The 24,319-nt window shown below is 36.1% G+C and overlaps 1 protein-coding gene across 1 annotated transcript in view; it reads right to left on the minus strand.

The window, feature by feature from the left end:
- Nucleotides 1–6,029: 6,029 nt before the first annotated feature.
- LOC112043463 (mitogen-activated protein kinase ERK-A) overlaps nt 6,030–24,319 on the minus strand; it is a 58,783-nt gene continuing 40,493 nt past the window's right edge. Inside the window, exons 6-8 of the mRNA XM_024078877.2 lie at nt 22,018–22,185; nt 18,274–18,462; nt 6,030–15,511 (exon numbers count right to left, since the gene is read on the minus strand). Of these exons, the coding sequence (XP_023934645.1) occupies nt 15,392–15,511; nt 18,274–18,462; nt 22,018–22,185 (477 nt within the window). The 3' untranslated portion in view covers nt 6,030–15,391. The remainder of the gene's footprint in view (nt 15,512–18,273; nt 18,463–22,017; nt 22,186–24,319) is intronic.

Genomic DNA, 24,319 nt, shown 5'->3' on the forward strand with positions numbered 1-24,319 from the left:
GAATAAAGGGGATAAAACGGATTTATCAGAGGTCAGCTTCCAGAGCTCGGGAGGTGTCTTGTTAACACAAACGAGGTAAGTATCAGCAGCGAAGAGTCAATGCAAACCGATTCCCGCCGGGTTACCTTTAAAATCCATGCATGTTAATTGTTTTACTGTATCTAGAAAGATGATATAGATGAGAAAGTGGAGTTTGTATCACGCTATATGAATTTTCTTTTCGGACTGCTCACCTTCATCTAAATTCCATCCTTCGCTACTACCTATCTATTATAACAAAGTATGATATTTATTATAATAGATAGGTAGACAATCACAATTATTTAATAAGCATCTTTTAGGCAACGCATTGCACCATATGCCACATCTACACTTACCATCAAGTGCGATCGTGGTCAAGCGCGAGCTTATTCCATAAGGAAAAAAATTACAGGCGGTGCTGCGGCCATGATTTCTCTATGCTGAGGAAAATATTAAAAAGTTTTTTACGTTTGTGGATCTGGTCACTGATTACTTGTGGTAGGACGAAACATTACAAACTTTCAGCTTTTTTATAAAGACAAAAATCTTATACTCGTAATCACAGGCTGTTAGACCATATACGAGTATAATGATGGATTAGTAGTGTTTAATTTTGGTTAAGTTTTAGTCATATTATATCAGTCCTAGAATGATGATTATGATAATATTGTCAAAACTAGCTTCTTACTTTTAATGTATAATACGGGAACTACGCGGATTTTCATTCAGTAACCAGGTTGGTCTTCATATACTTATACGAGATCTTAGACCATAACTCTTTTAACTATTTTCATCAAACCTTATGTCGCCAAAACCGCTTAAACTTAAGCCGCCAGCATCCAGCAGCTTCCTGCAACCCACTTGATATCCTCGGTCCACCTAGTGGGGGGTTGACCAACACTGCGCTTTCCGGTGCGGAAAGTCAAAGTCAACACTCAATGTCACTCAGCGGGCGATGGAGCGAGCTGTGCTTGGAGTTTCTCTGCGTGATCGACTCAGGAATGAGAAGATCCACAGACGAAACCCAAGTCACTGACATAGCTCAGCGGGTCGCGAAGCTGAAGTGGCAATGGGCAGGCATACAGTTCGAACAGTCGATGGACGTTGGGCTCCCAAGGTGCTGGAATTTTCATAATAACCAACGTTAATTTACATATTCAATATTAAGGCGAGATACATAACTACCTAGTTACGAGTATTTGAATAATATTATATTGGAAGCCTCGGGGTCAGCTATTATATACGAAATTGAAATTCGATAAGGGCCTTATTATCAATTTCAATATGATAAAAAGGCAGAATTGAGAACTCTGACTTACCTCGACCTTTTTCCAGGTACGTACAATCGGTGATGTACCCGTATTAAAGAAATTATATTATGTATTAATAATGCTTTTACTACCTTGTTGGTTAGGTTTGGATCACGTAGTACAAGGTTCAAGTCCCGGAGAGGGCGATTAAAAACGCTTTTCTTCCTTCAAACAAATTTTCAGTAAAAATTCTCAGCACGTAGTTGGGAAGTTGGTGGTGTTACAACCTCGGAGAGCACTTAACTCGTTGGTACCGGCAATAGAAGCTCTGCGATCTTTTAGAATGCCACAACCTACAGATATAATATGAACAAGTATTCAAGCCGTAACTACGTCGTCACGAGTTACTCAAATACGATTGGTATTAACATTAATTATTAAACAAAGAGGTATTTGTACGAAGTTGTTGCAACAGTGATGGTATAAATAAGAGGATATTTGATGACTTAAGTCCTTTATTTGGCCGCGTGAACTCCGTCACTCTGCTAGTCGCGTAAGTGATTTTGAGCAATAATGTTTTGTGTTTCAATTATTGATCATAAATTGTTTACTATGGGCATGGAGAACATGTTAGGCATTAGGTAAGTGTTATTGTATTCTTAAGGGATACCTTAAACCTACACCCAATCACAAGTCCTGTGACCTGCTCGAGGTGTTTCCTCTACCACAAAATGATGGTACAATCACTGTTGCTACCCGTTACATCATACTACACTCCCAAGCCTGAATAATTTATGCTAACTGTCATTGCACGGACATAATGTTTCGTCTTCATAGCAGGTAGCTAATATGTCACTGTCAATGTGCAGATTGATTGCGTAATCTTAGAGTAGATAGCTTTAATTGATGCGTTACCGCATAGGCAAATGGATGTCACTAACATAACAAGGTCTCTGATCTACCTATTACATACTATGAAACAAGGTAGATCGTGAGGAAAATTGGCTTGTATGTAACATTATTTTGATAATCCTTTGGGAAAGCTTCGACTAGAATCTCGTTTGTTTGTTGGATAAATTGATCATAATTTTTTATAACAAACCTGAGTTGCAATCCTAGCTCAGACCATTCTATTTTTTTCAGAATTTAGGCATTTTTCAAAATACACCCCTCCCTCTCCAATTAGTCGTAGAGAGTTATAAGAAGTGGGTACGAATGTGGCCGAGGATCGAACCAATGATCTCTTATTTTGAGTCATAGGATTTTAAATTAGATTAGGTCTCGTCAATGACAGGTAGGGTTGTCGTCTGGTACCTAGTTAAATTCAGCAGTGGCTAGTTACCACCCTACCAGCAAACTTGACGACAAGCGATATTGCGTTCCGATACAGTAGCAGCGTGGTGGGTCTAGAGTCTAGACTCATTATACGCTCTCTAATGATGATGATGATGATGATGATGATGATGATGATGATGATGATGGTAATATTAAGCGAGTATTAATTAGGTTTCAGATCATGCGTAACATATTCGTCATGCAGTGTACGGTAGTTAGGTAACCGTTTGGATAGTCCTCGACCGATATGACCTAGATTTTCAAAAATTTCATAAAAGTCAAGAGTCGTGTGGTTTAATAGATGAGGAATGAAAATGCAATCTCAGCTTGGAAATTTTGCTGAAGTATCAAGTATCAACATCAAAGCTATTACTGGAAATGATAATATTTTTTTAAAGAAATAAAAAATCAATATTGCTTATAGGAATATATTATTGGCAACCTTGGCAAATTCGTTGATGACTTTTATGATATGCGGGCGACGGGGGGAAAGGACTGCGTGGATGTGAAGTCGTACTTGGGAGTGTTACGCCCGAATTGCCAAGCTATATATGTACGTATTTACCTACTTTTATTTTAGTATTTGTTTTTTATTTTTGTAGTAATTGGTCAAACACCCGTTACATTACCCAGATCCATTTACGTGACAGTTCTCATACCTGCGTTCGTTAATAATGAACATCGGTGGTCACGTGCGAAGGTATTGTTCCCGCCTCTAATAGAGACTAATGGAATTAGGGATACAGATATATAGGTACCGAGGAAAACATCTGCTAGGATTCACCTTTTCTTTGTAGGTATACCTACTTATAATCTTATTTATTTATTTATTTGATACACCTATAGTCCTATAGGCTACAGTTACAGTTATACACAGTACCTACACAGTACCTACATCATCATCATCTCCTTACCCTTATCCCACTTAAGTGGGGTCGGAAAAATATGTCAATCTTTTCCATTCATCTCTATTACTTGTCAACTCTTCATCCACTCCTTTTACACACACGTCCTCTTTCACACAATCCAACCATCTCTTCTTTGGCCTTCCTCTCCTTTTATGTCCTTCCACTTGCACATTCAACATTTTTCTAGTAATATGCTACACAGTACCTACATGTTATAAAAAGAAAATACACAATGATCGTGGACAATGTGTCCAGTAACTTACAGGTGTACAGTTGGTATACAGCTTGACAAGAAAAACATTTTAGTATCGACAAAAGAAATGTGGCGAAACTTTGGGCGGAATAAGTCCACGCTGCCATTTGTGTAAGACAGGTCGTTGTAAACTCGACACAACCGAATTAGTGCCGCATACCTTCCCACATTGGATCTCGCACTATTAACACGAAACGTTCTTCTCTTCGGACATGTAACTGTCATAACAGACGCAACGAAGAAAAGGAATGCAAAGGTCAGGAGCATTAACCTACCGTTCACAAGCATGTGTATAAAAAATACATGTCGGCAACACAGCATGTGCTTGCTGAATGGCACAATTCGGAAGTGTACGTATCTTCTTCTTCATATCTTTATATAGGTACCTATTAACGTAATTAGCGGAAGCGGATGTTCTGTTTTTCACAAACCATTCACATTGTTTTTCCGGAATAAAAAGTAGCCTATGTGTTAACACGGATATTTTATTGGCTTCATGAATACAGTTAGAACTGTACCTTACTTACAGTTGGATCTGGACATGCAAGCTACGCATTCACGGAAGAAAGTTCAATATTTCCTAGCCCGATCCAGAACTCGAAGTCTACACCTTGTGATGTAAACCACAGGCAAACCATTGGACTAAAAAGATAAACCGCAGCAGTTACCATTAAAAAAAGACCATAGCTGGGGTTTCCAGCTAATTTAATGCATAATTTATCCAGAACTTGAACGCTAATTATATTTTAAATTCAAAACAGGTTTCGTATAACTTTGCTCATTAAGGCTTTTTCTCATGTTCTACTCTGAGCACTTGTTTCTCGTACCGTCTAGAGCAGTGATTCTCAAAGTGTTCGGTATCGACCTTCAGGGGTTGTTAACGACTTGCATAAAGTCCATGGGAGTGAAAAAATATTGAAGATAAGTGAAATGTGAACCACGTATAATTTAAGTAAGAGTTGATTTTTACTTTCCATGTCTAGAATATTCCACTGATTTATTGCATTTACTTAAACGGTATTAAACTACCAAGTATTGATACTGTTTTCTTCACTCATAAACATTACTACTTGAAGATTGTTTTTTCGTTCTATACTACTCAGTTTGAAATCAGAAAAAACAATTTATTTGTGCAGAGACTTTAAACTATACGGCCCCTGTAGCCAAGTGGCACGTCGATTCTCTTTCTACGATCGCTAACGCTACGTAAATTAGAAAAATGTATGGGAATGACATTTGCTATCAAACAGGTCACGTGATCAATATCTGTCATTCCCATACATTTTTCTAGTTTTCGAAGCGTTTGCGATCGTAGAAAGAAAATCGACTTGCCACTTGGCTGCAGGGGCAGAACCAAGAAACATGACAAGTGGGTCTTGTCACCCACTTGTCATTTTCGATTGTATGCGTTTGGGGAGCTCTGGCCCACATTTTCGTTATACAAACTACACGATGAGGTTACAAATTAGTGAATACCTTTCTGAAAATCTAAATTTCGAAGCTACTCCACCCTTACCCATTGTTGAACATTGCATAATTATTGCTTGAGAAACATTAACAATAGGCAACTGGAGTTGTAAACTCGTTACTAGTGTAAAACATTGCGTCAACTCTAACTTTTTAACTACTTACTAAGTACGGAATACCTACATATATATTTTAAAAGCGCCAGGCTAAGCTTAAACACATTAAATAGACGTTAAAGGGGCACCCCCAGGGGATCATTTAGCCACTGAGTGTCTAATTTAACCTCTATTTGTGTAAGAATTTGACACTCAGCGGGTGACTGATCCCATGGGGGTGCCTCTACAATGTCTATGAATTCCACTATAAGCAGTTGACGCGTTAAAGCACCAAACCACATGGGCTGTTTATTGAGTGAGCCTATGTGGTTTCGGGTGACGAGGTCCTGGACGAAAGGAGATAATCTATCTTTGTCATACTCGAGCCTTTCTTCTAATACTCAGCCCGGAGTGGGAAGTTGGTGGAGCATACTATTTTAAGCGTGTGGTCTTTTTATTTTTCTTCAAGCTTAACTTCTGGAACGGCTGAAAGGGTGATTATAGTGTACTTCAAGAAAGTTTAAACAACAGTAGAAGCTAGAAAGTTATTAGAATTACAACGTTTTGCCTCGGAAAGCCATCCAGCTATTTATTGTTATAGGTAGTTGTGAAAATAATAATAATTAATTTACTTCAGATACACAAGACATTTATAGAATTTATATAATTGTAAGTAGGTAACAGTAATAAAACACAGAAGTTATGTTTGATTTTAAATTTATTTTCGTAATATTCAACTGTTGACAGATAACAAATGATCTTACAATATCCAATTTGTACATAATGACTTAAGAAAATATGGCAACACTCATATTTTAACAATAAATACGTTTTGACGTTCTGGTGTTACTCCAATGCGTTATTGAAATGTTACAGTAAGTATCTCGACAAAGAAATTACGAGTAGAATCTTATAACATTTACCTAAGAATCCATAACAGTGTTTTTTTTTTTAATATTATTAAATAGAAATGGTTTCTTAACAATAAACACGAGTCAATGCACAAAAAGATGACGTCACAATATATAAGATGCAATACAACTACTATTATGCCACAATAATTTTAAATTGTCTTTTTTAATAATAATAATAGGGTGTATCCCTAAAAATACAGATAAAATATTTCGTCAAGTGACTGAAATGCTTAAACGAGTTTCAAAACTGTACAAACAGGCAAAACTGCAGTCTGTAGACGACATGTAACAGAATACGTTATCACAAAGCGTTAAGTCAAAAGTTCATTAATAAAATACATATTATTATGATAAAATGGTCGAGAATGATCGGTCATGCACAATTTGATGAAAATTGGAAGTTGCGCGTAAATCTATGATGAAACCGCATTACCGGATATTGGTATAGTGAGTTTTTGATCCCTGACGTACAAAATAGGTGTGCAATTAGTAGCTTCTTATCTGATAATGCTAGCCCACGGTCCGTCAAGCCGTCATGCACAGTGCGACTAACACACGATGAGTTTTACCGCACCAGCAGCGCTGCAGGCATGTGGGTATATCGGACCATGGGTGGCTAGCATAACGGACTGATTATGATGTGGTTTTTTCGTTTGAAAGCTGACGTGACGTAGGTACTCCTTACATCAATCAAGATCGGTAGACGCCTTCCTTATAGTTAAGCCGCCGGACCGTGAGAGTTTTTCTTTAGATCCCAAATTGTTTACCCGGCCTACTTTTATCGAGTTTTCTAATGAAACGAAAATAAAGTACAAGATACCTATACCATCCGTGCATGGCTTTAAGAAATTCAAGAAACTAAAAAAAATTCCTTTAACATGTTTCAGACATATTAAAACAAAAGAAACTAGATATGCAAAGGCTACCATCGCCAATCTATTTTAGTTTTAAAAATCGAACTTTAAATGGGCCATTGCACAAGCCGTCCGCCATTTTCGTTCAGCTTCAGTTGTTTTTTATTCGACTATGGCAAAGCCAAAAGGTTTTATCTGTACATCCTAAGAACGAAAACTATTATAGACCCCGGCAAGTAACTTGCAGACATCATCAGAAGTTATCTGCACAGGTACAATTATAAACATAAGTGTTAACTCCGTGGATACATTAGAGATGTCATATAATTGAAAATTTCATAATCGATTATAATAAAGTTATTGTGTTGCTATGGTTACTCATTCGTACGTTGCTATCAACCGAAAACGAGTCCAATATATAGGCTGCTAGCTGCTACCTATATTTTGATTCAACTATTAATGAGTTACACAAAGACGGTATTGACTACAAAATGTAAACGTAGACAAGTAAATATCTTACGTAGACAAGCTGGCTACTATTTGCTTCTCAAATACGAAAAATTATATTAGTTTTTACCAATAAAATATTTCGTATACATGTAAATAAATAGAGAATGTTGAATATCTCCGAAAAACTATATACATATTTGGAGTTTGATGATATATTATTTATTGTTTGTTTTCCGCCGCTAGAAATATTTAGCTACGTTGAAACTATTTGATTTAGAAACCAATTACGCGAGCCGCGTTCGTCGGCTTTCAACAAACATCAAGTCTGCGACGAGTTGTTTAAACTATCCGAAGGCTATAGAACGTAAATAAATTTATTATACGTATTATTTTTGAGAACGAACAAAGTTGGGAAACATTTGGCAATACGCCATCTAACCCCTGTTGTTAGCAGATATAGGTACAAAGTAAGTTACTAAGAATAAAAATTTGTTTTCGCTTGACATGCGTGGGATGCAATGCTCAGGTTCCATAACTTTGATAGTATATTTGAAAACGGTCAAGGCCTTTGGTGTGTAAAGCTCCTAGCGATATCGATAATGCTCTCCAGATTTCGGCATGTGAAAATTCATCTTACATCTCCGTCATTGATAGATGACCGGACATTACTGACAGCTATATCACTTAGATGTATAGAAGCGCCATGATATCCCAATGGATATAACCTCTGGCTCTGATTCCGGAAGGTCTTGGTTTGAATCCGGTCTGATGTATGCATGTTCAACTTTTCAATTGTGTGCATTTTAAGAAACTAAATATCACGCGTCTCAAACGATGAAAGAAAAACACCGGCATCCCTGAGAATTTTCTTAATTCTCTGCGTGTGTAAAGTCTGCAAATACGCACTGGGCCAGCATGGTGGACTATTGGCCTAACCCCTCACATTCTGAGAGGACACTCGAGCTCAGCAGTGAGACGAATATGGGTTGATAATTATGATGATATCACTTAGATTTCAGCGATTTTTAAGCAGATGAATCAAATATCGGCAGTGGCGCGCAGAAGATTTTTAACCAGAGTTGGCGCTGTACGTTTAAATTGTATAAAATGGAGAACAGCTTGTCCAATACAAGCCCACAATGATTCCTGAAGTGCATTATTGCATCTGTGAAATGCATGCCACTGAATATAGGTAAACCGTTTGCACTTCGTCATGATACCGTGTAGTCCTTCAATGGGCAGGCGAGGACAGACTCATGCGGTTTACTCCACTGTAAAAAAACCAAAAATCGTTACAAATCAAGTCAATTTACGACTTCTCTTTGGTTTTCACAAAAAACATTAGGTACTTTCTCCCGTAGATTCGCTCGCGGTAATGGAGTCAATCAGGCATGACGGGCGTTTCAGATATATTATATCCCTTGGGTACTTTCTAGGTAGGGGTAGATGCTCTATTCCTTTACTCTATGCCGGAAAATTTAGAGAGAATGTTTGAGAGACATGCAACACATTAACATTTGTCCCTAGTTTTCTCGTAGTCTCTCTTCTTTTTTAAGTCCCTCGCCCCGGTACAGGTGTTTGACCATGAAAGCATACCCATTTTGTTTGTCTATAGTACGTTCAAGTGTTAGCTTTAGTGTTTCTATGGTCTATGGTAAGTTCATTGTACTGACGCACGCTGAGTTTAACAAAAACAAACATGATTGTTTATCATAAACGCACATTATTGTTTTTATGTGTAAATAATATTTACATACATCGGTGTCAACATCGTACATTTTCGTATCGATGTTAATAGTAGTTGCATGAGAAAACAACGATGTGGCATCAGATGCTACAGCGTTGTTTTCTCATGCAATTAGCTATATTGATAGCGCCACTGACGTCAATATTATTGTGGCCAACCATGCGAATATGATATCCCAAACTATTTATTTAATAATCGATTATCGACCAATTAATTACTGGCATGAAGTTGTTTTAGTTAACTTATGTATGAACGATGATTATAGAATGACCAGCGGTTTCATTCACCGTAAAAATAAATATAATTAATTGTTTCACCTAAACTACCTTTATTGATGACTAGCTGTCGCCGCGCGGTTTCACCCGCGTAGTTCCCGTTCCCGTAGGAATACGGGGATAAAATATAGCCTATAGCCTTCCTCGATAAATGGGCTACCTAACACTGAAAGAATTTTTCAAATCGGACCAGTAGTTCCTGAGATTAGCGCGTTCAATCAAACAAACAAACAAACAAACAAACTCTTCAGCTTTATTATATTAAGTATAGATTCTTCAATTGTCAAATATTATTTTTAAATAAAATCCTACTTGAAATAAATGAATATAGATTTTTTTATGACACTGGTAGTTTCAGAGATTAATGAGTTTAAACAAAAATCCTCATCAGTTTTTAAGTAGATACTTATTACATTAGAACACTCGAAAGAGATGGGTGATGACATTTTTGATAGATAAACTTTTGTTTGCTAAATATTAGTCTTCTTTGGTCGATTATTATTACAAAGCCGCATACATAAACATTCCGCATTAGTCTTGCCTTAAAACTAATTGCGGAATCTCCCCCTTTATATACTAGTAACTAGACAAACAGTACGTACGATATTAAAACACAATTTCAATGTCAATCTAGCAACAACTATTTTAAAATATTTGATATGAAGAATTACTTCACTAAAAACATCTTGTACAGACGTGCCAACAAGTCGGTAGCCAACTCGATTGGACATATATCGGTCGGGCCAAATTATGCAACCGGTTTAACAGATCTTGTAACTTACTATTATTTAGATCAAATGGACTCGATATCACTATAATACAACGTAGTAAATCACAAATTATTATAATTTACATACATACCAACTTTGAAACAGCGTTCACAATCAATGAAATCGTTGGTAATTTTGTTGTCGAATATTTAAACAATGTCATTTATGTGAGTATGCGACCGACACGTTGCCACGTCTTTAGACGCCACAAAAATTGTGCGCGAACATGCATATACAAGGAAGACAAGAGATATTAATTAATACATCGAAAAAACCGTGAAAATACAAAAGAGAAAACACTTTTAACGATCACCACCGATATAGATACACACAAGAATTAATGAAGGTATCGTAAGTGCTCCAAATTTTATATCGAGTGTCACTCCAAAATACGTTAATTCGAAATGTAAAAATATTTACATCTTCCACAAATTTATTAAACCCGAGCTCAATGCTCGTCATAAGTACGATCTCGTTAGCAAATACACGAGCAGTTCGCGTGGTCCTTATACGAGTATGTTCTTGTACAATGCTAGGCTAATGTTTCGCCTTTAAGCATTTCCACACATTCCGACCCGATGTCGAATCGGAGTGTGTGTAATATCTTACATGGACGACCTAACTTAGCGCGTGAAAATGAGTAATAGCAAAGAAGCCAGTCTAGAAGACAAACTGACAGTATATTCTTGGCATGTAATACTTGATATTTATTTCCAAATCTTCAACTTTACAAACCGAATTCATAATATTTCTTCAGCGTCAAAAGTATTAAATCCTATTAAATAGTTAAAAATTAATAAACTACATAATATAATTAACTTGACCAAAAAAATTAGATTGGGGCTGTCACAAGTACATTTCACTGGTCATAATGCAGTTACGTTTCGTAAAAGAAATTAATTCCCATTTTTCCCTCCACATGGGGAGAGGTCTTTTCCCTGGCCATACTGTAAGCGATGATTTGTCGAATATGACTTCAGTATCAGTTAACGTAGGTATATACATTTCCAATTAAGCGATTGTTCACCTGATGGGATTCCCTGACATTGTAAACTAATCGAAAGTAACGCTTATCTGAAATTAAATCTCCCGTAATGATTCGGAGGAACTGAATAAACACAAATCTAAACTATCACAATTATTTATAGTTTATCAATTACATAATACTATAATATAGAATAACAATTTGATCAAGTCAGTGACAATAACTTCAGAGACAGACAAAGACATACAACATTTGTGTCGATGTAAAACGCGTTAGTCGCGCTTAATCGCTCACGATATAACGTAACTGTCGACAACACGTATCGTTCATTATACATACGATATCTTCCTTGGTAAAATACACTCTACCCAGAACAATTAGTCTTAAAAAGTAAGTAAGTGGTCAAATACATGTATAGTTCATACGGCAACAGCGCCTCAGCACTAAAAACACATCTGCGTTTATATCACGATGTAAAACATGCCAAAGAGGTTTTATAGAAGACCTGCTCATCTTGAATTAACAATAATTGTAACGCCGGTAGAGAAAAGATTGCCTATAATAAAAAGATCTTTTTGCTCTAAAATCGAAAAATGCCCTTCGTACCAAAAAGGTCAAAATCTGAACGGAAAAGCCATATGAGAAAAATGAAATCTACAGAATGACAAACATTGCGGGTAAATACCGGTTAGCTGTTTATAGCAAACACGTTCTATAGCTTGGCAACTTCTCCCGATGGTCCGCGCGAGCCGTGGGGCGTGTAGCGATGAATGGAAAACCCACGACTGATGCACCTCACTTCCCCGCACGCACAATTTCACACCCGCGCAGTCTTTCCCCCCCGTCGCCCGTTTATCATGGGAGTGTCATCAACGAACTTGACAGACTATAGCATTGAAGTCTACTTCACAGGACGATACGGTGCGCTTCGTCCAACCAATCCGAGAAAGACTATATTTTCAATATCCTTGATATTCAATCTTATTTCATACAGAATAAGGTCTGTATTTATTTAAAAAACAAAACATCACCACGCGTGAGTAATGTGAGCCGACCTAATGGTCAACGTAGATGATTTAAACTCCGCCCGCATTTTTCCATTTTTTGAAGACAGATTTTTTGAGATCTAAAAACTGCCTTTAGTTTTACAACACAACTTATATTGCATTTTTAATAGCATTGTACATATTATGTAAAAACTTCAGTGAAGCAACCTTCCGTTGAAGTTTTTATATTATTTTGATTAAGGCGATATTTAGTTGTACAGGAAAAAATGCTTAAGCTTATTAGCGGAGTCTGTTGGTCGACGTTTTCTTCTTAACGTATATACGACAACTTTATGTTAACATTGATAAATTTCAGAAACTCCTATCTATCTAAAATGTTCTATGATTTCGATATTATACTATACCTACCGTTTGAAAATTCTACTCATCCAGTCGAACGTTTTTCTATTTATACATAGCACATTAAATTTAATATTTTTGATAAATAACACTTACATTTCTTTTCTTCTCCAATAATACAAATAGGGATGCGTATTATGCATCGTTACTTTCCCTACGATTGTATCAATTACTACACTCGACACATTTCGAACTTGTAACTTTTTAAAGAGATAAGAACAGAAGACTCTTGAAAATTTTAAAAGTGAATCAATTTTCACAAATTCTAAATAACAAATAGCTTATACAAAGAACGATTAAATTTATGAAATTTTGAAAAAGCAGTGTCTTTTTACAGGTTAATGAGTATTTCAGTTCTAAAAAGTATTCAAAGCCTTGTGGTATCGATACATTATTTATGTACGATTAAAGTATCGACATCATTTATCAATCACTCATTGAATATTTTCATTACTATAAGAGAAAATAAAATTGAATTTATAATAACCTAATATCTAAAAGAAGTCGTTGTAAATTGCATAGAACGATGAGATGATAGTAAAATGTAAATACATTATGATATTATATACATAACATTATTATGATATTGCAGCGAAGACCGAATTAAAGTGTCCAAAAATGCGTCCACCGCGAGACTAGACAAAAAACTCAATATTGTCTTAGTTAATCTTTTGTTTGGACACAAGAAGCAAATTTGCACGCCAATGTGGATATAAGTTAGACGACTTATAGACACACAAAAAAGCCTTTCAACTGTAAACTATATTAATAATAAAAATAAAAATTACTTATAATACCGAAATATCGCCTATTAGAACACTCGCAGATTACAAATTTTTGACCAATTCCGATAGTTTAATTATCAGTATGAGACATCACTTGAGATGTAGCGTCAAAGATGTTTCAAAGTACAAGTTTTATATAGATAATAATGATCAAAGTTGTCGAGGACTCATATACGTAAGTATATAACTAGGTAGGTTCAGTTCATTTGTTCAGAACAGTTGATTACAATATTATACTAGCGGATCAAAATTCTGCAGTCTGCGTGGGCCCTAAACGCATTCCACAATACTCATATAAAGAAATACAATACCAGGTTCACCATTCGCGTTGGTCAACCATTGGTGGGGTTAAATCACATCATAAAAATTCACATAAGAAAAGTTGAAAACTATGCAAACTCTATGTATCACTGATACATAACATTAATGTTTTAAAGTATTGTTGTAGTTAAACTTAACAGTAAGTCATCAATGTATCAGACAAAAATATCAGTTTGTTGTTGATTCAAACATATACCTAATAAAAAGTAGAATAAAATGAAATTTTCTAGAACTATTATTATTTTTTTCTCTACAATCTAGTCGTATATCTCCCAAGTGTTTCAAGTATGTCCTGATTCATAAATTCTCAAGTGACATAAACAGCATCTATGTTAGTTAATATGGTCGCTTTCAGAATACTAAAATCACCGAAATCGTTTGTCATTTAGTGGTCTTACATAGAAGGTATGATACGAAATACTTTTACTATCGCTTAATGAAAAGTTGCAATAAGTAAAACGTACTAATGTCAAAAGGCTCGATCGGCTTTATCTACCGAAAGGCACACAAAATAACCCAATAGGTGAGTTTATCGATATATTTTAACGCTCGTAAATTATAAACCACGCCTTTGTGAAAGAGTTTTTGACAATTAATAACATAACACAATTATCCTTAATTGAGTAATATTTTGCATCGTTTTGAACACAATATCTGTGACTAAACCCCTGGATACTTGTAAAATAATATTGACGACTCACTATTTGCTTAACGCAAACACTAAACAGACTGTAACGTTCCGGCTATTGAGTTTCTGTTAATCGCTCACTGATAAGATATCTGATAAAGAAATAACCGCAATACATTTAGTCACTTATAAGGAAATACTGAAAACCTTTGCAACATTTTCAGAAATAGACTTTAAAAAAACAGTGAAAGAAAAAGATAGACGGAACATTCACATTCACTAACCACAGTAAAGTGAAGCCAATTGCAGGTGCAAAGTTTGTAGTACAAGTAGTTTGTAGTAAACGAAATTAAAAAATACGCTTTAATCCGTAATCACAGTTATGGCCATATTTTAGGGAGTATTTTAAAATTAATATGAGAAAATATATTTAAAAAAAAACGGCAATCGATTTGTCGATATTGTTCTTATTTACTCCAAATCTCACGGGCAGAAACTACGACGTCTGGTCAGATCTGAGCTTGACTATTTTTGTCAGATCGCAATCAACTCTAGCACAATAATAAAATAAAAGCTGTGCAAACTTAATTAGTAAAATATTACGACATTAATCGACATATTATATACTCGATTGCTAATAGATTAAAATATATGAAGCAAGCTAAACCAATGACACATTATGTGAACATAAACATCACTGATGGGCGTGATCTGTTTAAAATACTGAAACTCGTCACTGCAGGGCTTCATCTTCCGATCGATATGCCGTCTATCTTTTTCCATTGCACTGAGGATTCAAATAGTATAAGTTTTCCCATTACGCAGAGGATTCAAATACTATCTATAATGTAATACTATTTTTATTTGTTACTTTGAGTTGAGTTTGCACGTTTCGCCTCCGTATTCTCTGGAAACTTCTCGGAAGATCTACGCGTCTTCGTTCAGCTGTTTGAACAGTAGAGTCTCGTCAAATATCATCTTCTTGAGTGACTCCTTCGGCAGATTGTCCAGTTCCATTGAGAATCGGAACGGTTCCTCGGCGACGGGCTGGAAAGGAAATTATTCTTTAATTTGTCGAAGAAGCTTATCCAACTGATAGTTTTCGCTAAGAATAAAAAGCGCATAATATGTCAAGTCGTAAAATGTGGTCGTCACTAACGAACCTCGAATGTCTTAAACGTAGTAAATGAAAGATGAAAACAAATAGCAATGATCATATTGTCAATTACTTTGTAGATTTGCGTTTCACTTTGACAAAGATTTCTAAAGTATAAAAATTCAATCATATTTGTAAATATATTTTTTACTTTGCACCCCCTACTCGTACCTAGTCACCGTAGACAGGGAAGTAAATGTATACCGATAGTAGTACCATCGCATTGATAAAAAAAAAAGAGTTTGACTCCGTTTCGATCCCTGTCAGATGCAAATGAGAATGACCGGGGCTGAGGGTTTAACGTGCTCTGAGGCGAGGGTGTAAATCTACCATTTCCCAACTGCGGGTGGGAATTTTAATGAGTATTTCTTTGAAAAAGTAAAAGGTCGATGTTAGTTAGCCAGACTCAGGAATCGACCTAAGGGCGTAGTTACATAGTCTAATCACGGGACAATTTAGTCAATACACAACTACTCCCATTTCGTAATTTACTTAATATTAAACCTCAAACCATATCACAAAGCTGTTCATTCCTACAGGTCGTTTGGTAATGTTCATTACCACACGGGTTAACTGTGCTACAAAAAATATAGTTTTTCTTATAAGAGACAAAATCTAAGAGACCAAGCTGAGACTAAATCTAGGAGGATACGCCGATACAAAACCGAGGATGCCATGCCTAATGCCAATTATATATTATTTACCAAGTTTTGTTATTTCGTTTATCATGGTCGCAGAAAAAGTATTGTATGCCACTGTACGTAATTAGCTTTGTAGCACTCGTGCTGTATATTAGACTTCGCCTCATTGCACAATTATCACTCGTGACAATAGCTCTCATTACATAACAGTAGCATAAATAAATATTGATTCCAAATCAACCGAAACTCCGCCCCGCGCGACTGACTAAGTACACTTTTATAATAAACATAATTATTCAATTAAGCGTGGACAAGTTAAAGTATACAAATTAACTCGTTCAGTATTTATCATAGCACGACGGGGCCGCCTCTCAGGAGGATCCGCCTCTGTAGCCAAGTAGCACAACGATTCTCTTTCTACTATCGCTCACGCTTCGAAAATTATAAAAAATGTATGGAAATGACAGATCTTGATTACGTGACCTGTCGATAGGTCATTATTTTTTAGAAAAGAGTGTTTATTTTAAGAATTATACCTATTTTAAGAGTAAGAAAAAGGAATAAAATAGAATGTCATTAGGCTCCTGTCAAAATTCTGAACATAATTTGAAAATTTAAAATAAAGAACATTGTTGAACTTTTGTTATTAGGATTGGTAAATATATAAAAGGTGGGCAGGATTTTCAGGAGTTTTCTTGGCTCCTGGACTTCCAGTCAGTGCACACGCTTCGAATTGGTATGATGTTTTATAAATTTATTATTAGGCTAATCGGTTAAGGTTAATATTCAGAAAGCTGTAAGGTAAAATAAGAAAGTATAATATGTTGAGTACTCGTTATTAAGGAAATAAAATATATTGTGTAAATGTTATAAGTATTTCATTTCAATGGCAAATGTCATTCCCATTCATTTTTCTAGTTTTCGAAGCGTGAGCGATCGTAGAAAAAGAATCGATGAGCCACTTGGCTAAAGGGGTCGGTTGTTGTCAACTCCACCTCTCTGGAGACAGCGGCGGCTCGCAACCGTATATATACATCGCAAACAATATGAAATTGCTGAGGCAATTTTTATTACCGATGAATAATTTTAATATTCTATTAAATTGTCTTTCCCCAGAATACTTAATATTATTTTATGAATGTACATAAAATAAAATCTTTTAGATGATTAATATTCCCCCCTTGGGCCATTCTCATTCCATAAGTTTGAAGTTAATCGTATTCGTTATCTTAAGTAAAAATATCAAGTTAAAGAAACCCTCACTACTACAGAACAACGATGTACGAAGGAAGGTCATTAGAACTACGCGAAAAATACTTTCTAAGGCAATCGTTCTTCACTAATACTAAATTCGCCTAAAAATCAACAGTCGCAAGACATGGTGTCCTATAGGTATTTGTAGACCATCCATGACTGACATTCAGAAGTTTTACAATATTCCATAATATACTATAAAACTAGTTTTAAGTACCTATAATCATATTTTTTTAATTCAACGAAATGACGTAAATAATGATTTCGTTAAAACAACTTGCTACTACCACAACTATACAAATGTCATTTTACGTAAAATGATGATAATATTGTACCTACATAAATTAATTAAATACACAATGTTAAATGATTGCAAAAACAAAAATACGATGAAAAACGGTGTAGTGACTCATTATTTGAATGGTATACCGAGTTACATATGTTGGAATAAGCAAAAATACATGTCTATGATACAATACTAGCCAGTAATAAGTATCTATATTGTTTATTTAAACTGCCATCTCTCAGACATTCAATATTATCTGTCATTATCTTCTTTTTCAAGTGATCTGCAATCACTATATTTTATACATATTAATAAACAGATAGTTAAGCCAGTGCTTTAATGTGTTTTCTTTCATCTCGCGACTCTAACAACATAATAACTCTTCAGGCGTCGAGTATAGACACTCGTCTCTAAAGTTTGTTTGCCATTATAAACAATTCTATAGAGGCGACAGTTATGATGTCGGACGTACCTCATCATTGGGATCGTAGTACTGCTCGAGGTAGGGGTGCGCCAGGGCCTCCTCGACGGTGATGCGCTTGTGCGGGTTGAAGGTCAGCATGCGGTGCAGAAGGTCCAGAGCACGGGGGTCCGCCCCCGGGAACAGATCCGTCCAGGGCACCCGCGGCTTGTACGGCAGCGACTCCAGGTAGCTCCGAGCCTGGGTAAACAGAGTACGTTGTTAAATCAGACCAAATTATATGAAACAAGCTGTCCTGACAAACATTGTTCTACCGAGGGAAGAGGAGAGGCGATACGGATAGACCTACAACATACGCGCGGTCGCTGGACACTACTTCGTACGTCGTTATCAACCCATATTCGGCTCACTGCTGAGCACGAGTCTCCTCAGAATGAGAGGGGTTAGGCCAATAGTCCACCACGCTGGCCCAATGTAGATTGGCAGACTACACACACGCAGAGAAAATTCTTTGGTATGCAGGTTCCCTGACGATGTTCTCCTTCACTGTTTGAGACACGTGATATTTAATTGCTTAAAATGCACACAATTGAAATGTTGGAGGTGCATGCCCGGATCGGATTCGAACTAGCCACTGGGCTATCACGGCTCTCTACTACTTCGTACGCGAAATTCAAATTAAATTTTTTAGGCACTTTCAATATTCAGTTATTTTGAAATCAGACAGACACTTCAATTTTATTTATATGTATTGATAAAAAATCCAAATTAGGATAAAAAAGAAATAGATACTTATGATCCAACAACAACATCTAAGATACACACACATAGAAGTAAATTTATTTGCACACATTATTCGTAAACAATCCAAAGTTCTGATAAGTTTGTAAAGCGAGCGTGGAACATTTATCAATGTCGACTACAATGGTCGGCGTATCCCCCTCCTCCCCCCATTTTACGGTTTACCAATAAATTCGGTGAAGTTTATTACTCTGAAATAACTTTACAAGTTATTCTTAAGAGAACCTTGTTGTTATACAATATATCTCAAGTTCGCCCTAACTCCCTAAAAGATTCAGAGATTGGTTGCCCAATTAAAATATTGTCCGAGTACCTAAAACATTACTTTATTCTTTCTTACTTCTATACATAATTATAATCTTTTTAGGGCGGCAAAATTACCCTAGCTGCCTGCATCTAAGGCTGGGGTTGGGAAAAATTTGTTTATAGTCGTTCACATATTTCCTGCACCTGTTATAAAGCGGCGTACAGACTATGCCGCGGTTGGCTGTTGGCACTGCCAATTTGGCAAAGTTAATATAATGTATGCGGCCTTTGGCGTGACGCTGAGCCAATGGTTTGCAAACGAAAATCGCTCTAATTTCGGTCTCCATCAAAGGAAGCCAGTGAGAGCCGGTAGTTGGGACGAGCCAACCGTTGTCTTCAACCGGCACGCATGTGGTTCAATTGTGGCTGAGACAGTGCTGTATTCAGTCATGGAGTGGAACAACGCGTAAGTGTGTGAACTTATTGAGCTTTACCGTGATCGACCTGTTTTTTTGTTATTCATAATAGACTTGCGCTTGACTACAATCATGCCTGGTGGAAAACAATGATGAGGTCTAGGTTGGAGCGCGCTTGCCTAGAAAATGCCTATTCACACTTGTATTGAAGGTGCACAAATCATAAGTGTTAGGAAACACAGAAGCTGGAAGGGCATTCCACATCTTCGCTGTTCTTATTAGAAATGTCGATGCGAAACGTTTTGTGCGAGTCGACTGGACATCGACAACAAGAAGATGCCAATTTGCACGGTATCTCGCTGCTATGTGGTAGAATGGGGATGGAGGGACTAGATTAAAAAGATCCCGTGAGCACTCTCTGAAATATATTCGATAAACAAGCTGTGGAAAAGAAAATTTCGAACCTATAATGTCGTTTTTTACATGAAATAAAGAGGGAGAGAGGCTCAAGTAAGTCTGGTGCGGGAAATTCTGATGTGTACAAGAGTAAATGGTTCTGCGAACGAATGCGACTGAACTATTGCATAGGCCTTGCCGCGTTGGCTTTTCTAAATCGGCAATGCCAACAGCCAACCGCGGCTTAGTGTGGATGCCGCCTAATGCCGCTTAATGGTACCTAAATTATCTCCAGCATTTGTCAAAGCTAAGGCCAAACTACGGAGTTTGGCCTTATCCAGCCCGCAGTATTGTATGTAGATACGGGTATGACATTTTTGCACATTTTTCGAGACGACATGACGAGTAAAATACGTGTGATAAAAATATTCGCCGTATGACTATTTAGCAGGTTTTAGACCACTACTACCACATCTCAAATATGTGAACGGTCTTTACTTTATACAAAATCTTTACATTTTTCCAAATTTTAACGTTGAAAATGCCGTACCATTTGATATTAGACAATACTACGAAACAAGAGGACCCAATTCCAAACAAATGACAATAAACACCACAACGGTCGACTAGTCAGGCTGCATTGTGCCGAAAACAAGGCCGTTCATTAAACAACTTCCATTTTGTGATAATAAAACGTATAGCCTAAACAAACATGGCCCATACGGTGAAAAGCAAAAAGTTTCAACGATACGGTACATTTAATTTGATTTGTGGAATAACGTCCACAAAGTTTGATGGATTTATACCTACGTGCTCGACTTTTTGTTTGCCATTGTATTTCTATTGGGATATTTCTTTACTTTGAATTGTATAAAATATGTACTCGTGTACACTCGTGTTGTGTAATAGTAAATGCTTTAGCGTCATTACAACCAACGACATTTTATACTATAGACCATCAAAGCGAGTTAACTAAACTACTTCACTGAGAGAACACCGGCGCAGAGTTCGGGACTTGTGGCCAAAGGTTTAGCATAATCAAGGTGTATTCAATTAAAAATAGTAAGGATTAAACTAAAAAAATAACCCCAAAAAATGACGATTTTTTTTCAGTATTCTTTTATATCTATTTTTTAAAAAAATACAAAACAATTCAGTATTATTTTTCATTCCATATGACACCTTTTTGTATATTATTATACAAACGTGTCAGGCAAACGACACCAGTGTTAATGAAGGGCGGGCAAGGCAATGCCGTGAGTAATTAATGTTAACTGTACCCTCAAGTGGGTAGTAAAATCCCCCGTGTAACGAGATCGTAACGAGACGTTATAATCCCGTTACACTGTACGGTTGGGTATTATAATACGACCGCACTGATTGATTACGAATACATTAAAATACAGTGATGAACACTAAGGTACAATAATAGACTTAAGGATACAGTCATTGTGTTATTTTTATTCTGCAATATAAAACTAAATTTGCGTGTAAAAACCGAGGGGGTAGGGATTACCCCTAGGGTGAAAAATAAGTTACAAACTATTTTCATACATACTTATCAAAGACATAAAGCATAATAAAAATTATTTATTCGTTTCAATAGTGTGTAACCACAAACAACGTTAGTTATTGCAAGGAATAGAGAAGAACTTATTTACTATTATAGTGTCTAACTGCCTACACTACACTACAAACAGATCTCTGTATATGCAATTATGCGTCCCTTGAAAAAAGATATTGAAATTCCTTTTAAGTTATTCCATAAATGTAGAGTGTGAAACGGCAAATACCTTGCTTTTGAATCTACGAGTATGTATCTATAAACCTAACTTAATTTATAATCTACACTCCAGTTTTTATAATCTATTTTGCAGGTGTTGCATAGTCTACGTAATTATGTATGTCTACTTTTAAAACTTAGATATAACCTTACCTTTTCATTGATGATACATTCCAAATCATCTTTGCTTGGTGAGCCCAGCACGCCAAGAATGTGGTTCAGTTGGTCGAGGTAGTGCTTCCCCGGGAAGATTGGCCGGTTCGACAGCATCTCAGCCAGGATGCATCCCACTGACCAGATGTCTATTGACTTCGTGTAGCCCTGGACGAATAAAAAAGGTATGTAACGTACTAATTACTCGTATATTTTTTTATATATACAAGTAAATGTCTAAAAAGAAGAAAATTGAGTTTTATTGTGACTCACTTCAGATTCTGAACATCATGTAATATAAGAGTGCTTATCAAGATAAATCAAACGGGCCCAAAGACGACGGATCTATCTTGTTTAGTATAGAAGTTCCTACGACCATCTACCACCCTCATCTTTAGACCTTGGATATTAATCCTAGCCCTAAAAAATTCATTTTATATTTGTTACAGTTTGTCACTAAATGCAATCGGACTGGACTCACAATTTAGTGATACCTACGTAATTCAAGAGTGCCTGTAATGCATATTTGAAAAAAAAATTACTTTAATTTGACATAATCACCTGCATAGTTACAGGTACCTCTATGTCAACGAAAGATTTTCTTTAAACTGCAATCTTTTATCGCTTACCTTATTTCTACGTATCATACATTTGTCTCTTTATTGTTAAAAGAATGTCTTTGAATTGGGAGAATTGTCAATTTGCCCAGACTTGTGAATCCCTTTTTTCTGTTAATTCTATCTTATCTTTCTCATATCCACGAAGAAAGGAAATAACATTCGATGCGAACATATCTTCAACGGTGATTGTATTTTTTATGAAGCTCTTTGTGTTTCTAACCTAAAATATTTACAGTATCTCCAGATACATGGAAAATAAACGTTAAAATAATGGAAAATTATATCTTTATATAATAAAAATATCTATCACTATGCACGACATTATTTACGAAACCTTTTACTGGTATTCTCTAAAAAATTCAGATGTTTTTGCCCTAAGTGTAGGTAAATGCTTTTATAAAATAAAAAGAAAAATGATCTAATTAGGACGGGCCATTATGTCTAAAAGTCCCGTTTTTGTATACCGTAACGCGAATTTTATTAAAGCTATCTTTTATTATGGAATTCATAATTCTTTAATGCTGGCTCTAGGGGTACTCTAATTATACAAGTTACTGTACGAAATTATTATATAATGAGATATTTTATGTTATCTCATTTTCGAAATCACATATGTAGAATATTCCGAATAAATCACAATATTTTCTTGGAATATGTTTAAGAACGAGTGTAAGGCCTGTTATGGATTTCGTGAAATAAAATATCTGGGAATCGAAAGTGCTCCGGAATGATTCGTGTTACTATATTATTTTGTAACCAGATCTTAGACATCGACACTTCATTAAATGGCCGATCATTTCGTGAGAAATGGAAACCCATAGGTATGCGTTGACCACAGATATAAGAGGTAACTAGATTTATAAAGTGTCATTCTTTGTATTGAAACCAGCGTACCCAGGGGGTGGCCTAAATGACTGTTTAATATTTAGTGAAAACTGAAATATGTCACCCTTACTTTAGAGTTGAATATTATTTATTCCTTTTGTCATAGAACAAAACAAGACTGCTAGTACATGCGCGGACACGCTTGCGATGTTCCGCACACCCGGGTGTACGCGGGCCACGCCCCCTTGCTACTTCTATTGCTAAAAGCGTTAGCTTTTAGCGTTGTTTGTTCTGTGGCGTTGACGGTTTTATGCAGAATTGAGCAGAAACGCTAAGTTGGTTCGTGATACGTATTCGCACGTGGTAACTACCTTATATAACAAAACTCCCACTCCAGATTTTCAAGAACGTCGTTATACTATACACAACAGGGATTATTTAGCAATGATATATTTCTGTATTTATTTCAATACAAAAATAATATTAACCTCTTAGACGCTGGTTTGGCTTGCCTAAAGTAGTAGTTATAATAATTTACAAGTTTAATAATTCATTTGCTTTATTAGTTATGGATGAAACTCTTCGATATTGTCAATTTCAGTGTGCCTCTACGAGGCGTAGAGGCGTCGTAGAGGCGTAGCTTTGAAAATTACGAACTGCTACTGAGGTTGGCTAGGCAGAAACATTTTGCCTAGTCCACCACCATCAACAGCTTAATTTTACTGTAGATAGATACATATTCTGAGTAGTATTTGAATAGAATCCATCGTAAACATAATGCGCAGCGCGCGTACCGTATTATATTTTAAATTGTATTCAGCATTCACGTTGAGAAATCTCTTTCCAGTCGACTATTC

Source organism: Bicyclus anynana, chromosome 5, assembly GCF_947172395.1.
Source record: "Bicyclus anynana chromosome 5, ilBicAnyn1.1, whole genome shotgun sequence".
Lineage (NCBI taxonomy): Eukaryota > Metazoa > Arthropoda > Insecta > Lepidoptera > Nymphalidae > Bicyclus > Bicyclus anynana.